Source organism: Xiphias gladius, chromosome 21 (genome assembly GCF_016859285.1).
Source record: "Xiphias gladius isolate SHS-SW01 ecotype Sanya breed wild chromosome 21, ASM1685928v1, whole genome shotgun sequence".
NCBI classification, from domain to species: domain Eukaryota; kingdom Metazoa; phylum Chordata; class Actinopteri; order Istiophoriformes; family Xiphiidae; genus Xiphias; species Xiphias gladius.
This window is the reverse complement of record NC_053420.1, coordinates 20,702,694-20,710,660: the sequence shown is the minus strand read 5'-3', so window position 1 is coordinate 20,710,660 and position 7,967 is coordinate 20,702,694. Positions and strand designations below refer to the sequence as shown.

Genomic DNA, 7,967 nt, shown 5'->3' with positions numbered 1-7,967 from the left:
AAGAATATGGTGATTAATCAAAATTTCCACTTCATGAGAAGTTCGGAAACCACTGTGTGTTCCTGGAATTATTTTGGAAAAAACTTTCACTGGCTTGCACTGGCTTTTTGAACAGCAAAGGCGCATCGATAGACATCAGCTATAGTAGAAAATCAGCTCGGTAGCTGCATGGCAATTAACTTAATTTAATTTCGATCATTATTGTTGGTAGTGCTGTACTCCTTTGACCGCTTAATTTCATTTCAGGACATCTTCAAGGATGATTTAATTCTATCTTGAAGCTCGGTCAAAATTACAAATAGAAACTCTTCAATCATTTAGCCTCCAAAAAGACTACACACCACTTTATCAGACTACAGAGACGTGACGAATACATCAAAAGGTGACGTGGAAATTCCAAACAGGTTCGCTGTGATCAGTTTCCAGGGGAACTACTTTCTACCAGAGGAAGAGATATCCAGGAGTAGCATGGATGCTGACTCTGGAAAGAGAGGTTGCTGTTGAGTTTTTTTTTAAATGTACTATTTCATACAAAACCACAAACGAACTTCCATTTGCCTCCCTTTTTATGATGGAGGCAGAAATCTCACATATGTAATGTTTATCGCATGTATGTACGATGTTTGGTTTTTTTTGTCATATTTGTAAAGAAAAAAAAGACCTTTTAAAAAAAGAAATTTTAAAGTATCAGTTAAGGGATGGATTAATGGATTATAAATAACCACTGAAAACAACGAGGGACACTTTTTATAGACTGTAAGGTAAAACTGATAAGTGATATTTGTTAGCAAAGAAAAGTATTTATTTAGACGAAAGAGCCAACACTGGTGCTGACTGACTGGCAGACATTGTCAGATGCACGGGCCGTCATCTGACTCTGATGGCTGATTGCACAACAGGGTTCTGATATGATCGCCTGGGACTGGGTAATGTAATCATACAGTAACAGTGTAGGTTTCACTGGGCTGCCTTTTTAGCAACTAGACTGATCTGCTTAAGGGGGAAGGTTACCTCCATAACGTCTGTTTATTTGTTATGAGCAAACAAATTATTGCATATCAGCTACATCTCCCTCAGTCTCCTGGCTTCATTTCACTGGACCTCCTGGCCATTCCTACCGCATACATCCACCATTTCCTGCCTGCACCGTGAGGACATGTGGCATCTCGCTGCAAATCGCAGGGCAGTGTGCAAATTCAATCTCCCACAGAGGGGCTCCTAAATTTTGTAATTTTAGTCTCAGTATTCGAGGCCACTGGCATTGTTATGACTGTGATAAATATCACAGTAATGACTGAGTATTCCATCACATCTTGAGAGGCATATATCATGAAGATGTCATTGGAGCAGTTCTCAATGATTCACCGGTTCATAAACCTTGTTGGCGTTTTCAGTTACTGTCTGCCACTTCCTGATGTACCCTACTCCAAGATATCAAACTAGTAGGGTGTAAATTGTTGCAGTACAAGGCTGATACAACCAAATAGATGTAAATTATGTGTTGTTATAAACTATTTTGTAGTCGTTTCATTGACAATGTTTTCTTTTCCTTTGAGGTATAAAAGCAGTCATTGCATTTTGCCAGTTACACAGGTTTTTAAAAAGCTTATAGAAAATTACCCCGATGGTTGGCAATTTTAAATTTATCAGTATCTGTAGTATTATTTTACGGAAAAGGTATTCCACCTCACACAATTTTTACACTCTTGTTGGCCGTCAACTACATTCATGAAAACCATTAAAATGGAAAGCCCCCCACCAGGTGTTGTATATATGTTACTACACAATAAAACAAAGTGGGTCCTTGACTATGAACCATTAAATTTTTTTTTCACATTGCTTATGAAAATACTTACCAGCTATGGGCATGTCATGTGTTTGAGGATTTCATTTTCGTTTGAATTTTTTTTCTCTTTTTCTAATGCATAGCAATGGGACTTATAATTCAATATGAATTACAGCAATTGAGAAAAAAGCATGCAACATGCCTTCCTCATCACAGTTGGAAACACAAAGCTGTTACTAATAACATTAACAATGGCTCAGTACAGGGAGCACTCATGCACAATACTATCATTAATTTACATTTTTTACACCCATGCATTTCCCACGGTGGCAAAAGGCAGCTTGCACTTATCAGCCCCATTTCATGTTTGATTCTTATAGTTAGCTTTGTTCACACTTAATACAAGACAGTAACAATGGATACTCAATGACTACTTTATTAAAAAATAACATTTAATACGCAATGATACAACACTGTACAGTAGAGTGTGTGTGCAGGGGGAGCAAAGGTGTCCCAGAGAAGACTGTGAGTGAAGGGTTGCTGGTCATCTGTGAGGACGTGCTGTAGTTGTCTCATGCTGCGTTCATCACATGTGGAGGGATAACTTGGGCAAGACTTGGCATCTTTAGCAACAACTGAGGTCTGACACAATCTGAAAGTTGCATTTTATTTAGTTCATTTTTGCTTTTTTGGTTTGTTTGTTTCTGCAACAAGCAGGGACAAATTCAATGGGAAAACTCACAAGCCCTGAGTTTCTGACTTGTATGATAGCTGTGTTAAGTCAGGTGTTAGTATCTCTGGTATGCCCTCATGTTATGAATGCAGCATTAGTCCTGAGAGGAGAAAGGTAACTGTAAGGTCTACTGTTCGGGGGTTGGGGTCAGTCCAGGATGGGCAGAGGAAGAACCAGATTCCATGATAAACCAACCATCCCTTCTGAAAAATCAACCACAGCTGAGGCCACTCCAAAAATACCTCACATGTAAATGACTACTGTGGTGGAAACACGGGTGAACGTAGATCTTTGCAGACTGAGACCCCTGAAAAACCATAGATACGTTCAGCTAATACTGTATGGCCCTGTTAAAGAATGAATTTCTGCATCTTCTTGGATAGATGCCATAGTGCATGTCATTTAAAAGAATAAAAAGACACAATATTCCTAAATGTATGGTAGAGTGGTATTTTACAGAACATCACATTATTTCACAAAATAGTGGAGCAGTCTCACGATAGATTTGTCCATATTTCAACGGACAACATGAAGCACTGACGATGTGAGATGGCAGTATTTAGCTCTGCAACAATGTAACAGCACTGAGAAGAAAAAGCAGCTAAGATAATGACAAAAAAAAAAAACGAAGACAAGTGCCAGATCAGACCCTTCCTTGTAAACCAGTCAAGTCCACAGTCTATGAGGGCATTTTGCTAACTTTTTGTTTGCCTAGATTTTTTTTTTGTTTTTTTTTTTTGGAATGGCTACATAAAAAACAAAAACCTAATGGCAGTGTTAGACTGATCCAGATAACACACAGGCTTTACTTGTCATAATTCCTTTAGTTAAGTTAGAAAATGGAGATGAGTTCAGGTATATACTGACTCTTAATTTTAGGTTCTAAAATAATGTTTACAAGAGAGATGTCATGTCTGCAGATTTTAAAATCAAGTGTGAATTTATGGATATGAAGCGACTGTTTAATAGTAAGCCGTGACTGTGCTGCACATTGTTGCATTTCTTAATGCATCTCAGTTTCAAGGCATGTGTGGAAGACTTCATCATGCTAAGTATATGACTAAGGAAAGGCTAGATTATTCAGAAAGGCTAGCTAATAACTCAAATTGGGTCTTAGAGATTTAATACTCAGTGACAAGTACAAAATTAAGAAAAGGACATACTAAACTGGCTAATACAAATTCTATTGAGGGACTATGGCGTGGAGAAGTATTAGGTTAGATAAAAAAACTTTCTCTAAGAGTTGCAGAATCCCTATTTCTTGGAAAGTAGGAAGGAAAAAAAAAAAAAAGCCTTGTCTTGATGGCAGCGATTTTAGCTTTTTGTAGAAAAGTTTTCCATATCAATATGATTCACAAATTGGGTTGTTTAGCAACACACTTGCGTCATTGCCCTGAGAAATATGTTCCCTCACGGCTATGGGTCTGCAGATGCCTTTTGATTTTGTCAGAGCGACTGAAGCACTTGCCACACACAGGGCAACTGTATGGCTTTTCCCCTGTATGGATCCTCATGTGTACCTTCAGGTGAGCCATCTGTGTGAAGCCTTTTCCACAAATCTGGCAGCGGAACGGTTTTTCTCCTGTGTGGCTACGCTGGTGCTCCTGGAGTCTGCCGGAGGAGCTGCAGCATTTCCCGCATACACCACAGCGGTAAGGTTTTTCCCGTGTGTGCACTTGTACGTGCACATGCAAGTGGCCAATGTGACTAAACGCCTCACCACAAACCTTGCAGCAGAAAGACGACATGTGCCCTTGTAAAGGGGATTTCTGATGGGGGCAGTCCACGGCATTGGCTCCTTGGTTTCGCATGTGGGAGGCCTGTGCTCTGTTAGCTCCAGTTCCAGTTCCCTTAGCACCAACCATCTGTCCTCCATTCTCCACCCCAATAATGTCAATGTTGTTCTCATTTGAGCAGTTTGGGTTGACTGGCGCAAGAGGCTGGGCGACGCTGTTGGAGGAAGTAGAGCCTCTGTGGCCCCCTCCACTCTCCGCCTTCACGTGCCTCGAGGAGCCTCGAGAGCCAGGATCCCTCTCTCTGTTCTCCACACCCTGACTCTGAGGGAGGTTGGATGTGTGGGGGCCTTCCTGGGGATATTCATTTCCAACACGTGGAGGAGTGAACATGTTCTCTGGTGTGCTGCAAGAGCCATGCCCCCGAAGCTGATCATCTCCTTGGTTACCCCGTAGATCTCTTTTATCCTTAATCTGAATAGGAATACGCTCTTCGTGCCCCATGCTGGGACTCCACTCGCGCCGTGGATGCTCACCATCCTCCTCGTCCAACAGTGCCATGGACGGGCGATCTAAGAACACAAGAGAAAGAAGAGGTACAGCTGAAAATGTTAACTCCACTGTACCAAACACCACTGTGTCCTTGGCACAGTCCAACTCTGGTTGAACTACATACATTGCATTCAGAAAGTATTCAGACTTCTTCACTTTTTTCACATTTTGTTTTGTTGCAGCCCTATGCTAAAAATCGCTTAAATTCATTTTTTCCCCTCATCAGTCTAAACTCAATGTCCCATGATGACAAAGCAAAAAAACTGAAAAATAGCATTGACATAAGTATTCAGTCCCTTTACTCAGTACTTAGTTGAAGCACCTTTGGCAGCGAGGAACTTCAAGTCTTCCTGGATTTGACGCAACAAGGTCTGCACACCTGGAATTGGGGATTTTAAACCATTCCTCTCTGCAGATCCTCTCAAGCTCTGTCAGGCTGGAAGGGGACTGTTGGTGGACAGCCATTTTCAGGTCTCTCCAGAGATGTTCAATTGGGTTGAAGTCATGGCTCTGGCTGGGCCACTCAAGGACATTTACAGAGTTGTCCCTAGGCCACGTCTGCATTGTCTTGGCTGTGCGCTTAGGGTCATTGTCCCGTTGTAAGGTGAACCTTCAGCCCGTTCTGAAGTCCTGGGTTCTGGACCAGGTTTTCATCAAGGATATCTCTTTTTCTAACTAGAACAGCATTTATGTGTCTTTCACTGAGGAGAGGCTTCTGGCCACTCTGCCATAAAGCCCAGATGAGTGGAGTGCTGCAGTGATGGTCCTTCTGGGAGTTTCTCCCATCTCCACACAGGATCTCTGGAGCTCAGCCAGAGTGACCTTTGGGTTCTTGGTCACCTCTCTTACCAAGGCCTTTCTTTCCTGACTGCTCAGTTTAGCCAAGCGGCCAGTTCTTCCAATTGCAAATTATGGAGGCCACTGTGCTCTTGGGAACCTTCAATGCAGCAGAAATTTTTTGCAGCCTTGCCCTGATCTGTGTAGACACAATCTTGTCTCTGAGCTCTGCGAGCAGTTCCTTCGACTTCATGGCTTGGTTTTTGCTCTGATATGCTATGTCAGCTGTGAGTCATAGCAAAGGGTCTGAATACTTATGTCAATGTGATATTTCAGTTTTTCATTTTTAATCATTTTTGCAAAAATTTCTGAAACTCTGTTTTTCTCTGTCATTCTGGGGTATTGAGTGTAGAGTGACGAGACCAAATTAATTGAAACGATTTTAGCATAAGACTGCAAGATAAACTGTGAAAAAATGGAAGGGGTCTGATTATTAGCACTGTAATAATGCATTGTATGCCATATGCCAGAATTTAATAGTTTGCTTAATATGGTTGTATTTACATATCAAAATGGACTTGGACCTCAATTTAGTTGTAGCTAAACACTACGTGAAGAGACTGTAAAGCTATGGCAGAGCTGCAAGAGCACCTGGACATAGTAACTGTAGTGTGCCTCTGTAAAACATCCCTTTACCAGAAAACTTTTTCAATCAGAAGAGCGAAGAGCTGAACTCACTCCCTTGTTAACTAAAACTAACAGAAAATGTTTTTAATAAAAACATGGCAGCTGTAGTGATACACAAAATTCCTAAATCATAATGAGCTCAGTATCAGTGTTTCCATCAGAAAACTGACGGTGTGCATATAAGGCACATGAGCCATTTTCCCATGAGCGTCTATGCTATATTTCATAAAAGTGCACTACTTTTTATGATGTTGACGGTGATGGCAGGGCAACTCTGCTATAAAACAATCCGGGAAACCCAATAGTAACTATTTAACAGTCAATAATACCGTATGCCATGCCCATATAAAGTGTTCATCCCCTTCGACCTTTAAATGTTGTATTACATTAACTCACAGCATTAACTCAAGATTTTTTTGACACTGCTAAGAAAAAAAAGTGACATTAACTGTAAGTGTAAGTGAAGAAAATCTCAAATGCTACAAATGGACTGAAATTAAGAATGCATGAAGTTTTTACAATCACAACAACTAACAGCACCTGGCAACACATTAGCATCAGTTTCAGCTGTATGTCTATGTGGATGGATGTTTTAAAATTGGGAGTACATCACACACTGACACAATGGCTGCATAGTGCGTATTATTGGATTTTTCAGCGTTCTGTAGTACCTGTCACTGTCAAACAAATCATGAATTAGTAAAATGACGATGTCAACATGCTCACAAGAATTCAGATGTGGCTGAATGCTAACCCGGGTGTAAGCTAGTCGGCTAACCTAGCTGGTTGGCTAACGAACAAAGGTTGCTAACGCACTAGCCGCTCCACAACAACAGCAGCTAACGTCAACTAGCTCGCTAACGATTAAAGTAAACTAGTTTTGGAATTGGGACAACATTAAAATGAAGCTATTTATTGTTGTTGTATTAGTCCTGTACGCAGTCACTTCCATTTCCCTACCGAATGCCACCCCACAGACTCGGCTGGCTGGACATAAACTGCACCGTTAGCTTTCAGTGGAGCTAACCTGGCCATATTTCAATTCCAGCGTCTCGCAGCCTGCGTCTCAGATGGTCGTTCTCCCGCTCCCTGATCGCTATCTCCTCCTGGTACTCCAAAATCGTGTCCTCGACAGACTTGTAAATCTCCTGCGCAGCAAGCATGAGACGCTCAGTCAGAAAGACGTTTAAAAACTGCAGTTTTGTCATTTTCTTGGGTTGCACGGAGCTCTTGCTAACATCCAAAATGGACCAAAAAAAAAAGATGCTCGACCCAATCACGTGACCCGGAGTTGTCTTCTCCTTCTTCGCCCTCTCCTTAACCCCCCCCCCCCAAAAAAAAAAGATTTTCTGTGACCCCTCCAGATTCTCATCAACAGTTTTCAGTCTGGACTTGACGCATGTACCACGTACATACATACAACTGATCACCACATTCATTGCCAGCATCAGTACCAATCCCAAATTCTGAAAGGAGATCTCTGAATCTCGGCGATGTTGTCCTTCGCCCTGTTGGTGAGAGGATTCAGAATGCACCAGACAAGTAGAAAGAATAATGAGACACGGAAAAGTAACTGGGACACGGGTTGGCATCAAGCTCAGTGGAGAAAAGAAAAGACAGTTTAGGGATGTGCATTACGATTATACGTTTAAACAGGTGCTTCTCACTTTTAACGCGAACCCTAGAGAAAGTGAGCACA

At 41.5% G+C, this 7,967-nt stretch overlaps 1 protein-coding gene across 1 annotated transcript; it reads right to left on the bottom strand.

The window, feature by feature from the left end:
* Nucleotides 1-2,206: 2,206 nt before the first annotated feature.
* LOC120783387 (zinc finger protein 497-like) lies at nt 2,207-7,564 on the bottom strand. The gene is made up of 2 exons (XM_040116356.1): nt 7,296-7,564; nt 2,207-4,824 (listed from the first exon to the last, which is right to left on the bottom strand). The coding sequence occupies exons 1-2, from the start codon at nt 7,474-7,476 to the stop codon at nt 3,905-3,907; spliced, it is 1,101 nt and encodes a 366-aa protein (XP_039972290.1). The 5' UTR covers nt 7,477-7,564; the 3' UTR covers nt 2,207-3,904.
* Between the last annotated feature and the right edge of the window lie 403 nt (nt 7,565-7,967).

Excerpts from the sequence above, each read along its gene's own strand:
- LOC120783387 (XM_040116356.1), bottom strand. The coding sequence starts at position 7,476 with ATGACAAAACTGCAGTTTTTAAACGTCTTTCTGACTGAGCGTCTCATG. Across the intron at positions 4,825-7,295 it reads TGGAATTGAAATATGGCCAG|ATCGCCCGTCCATGGCACTG; the intron begins GTTAGCTCCACT and ends TTGTGTTCTTAG.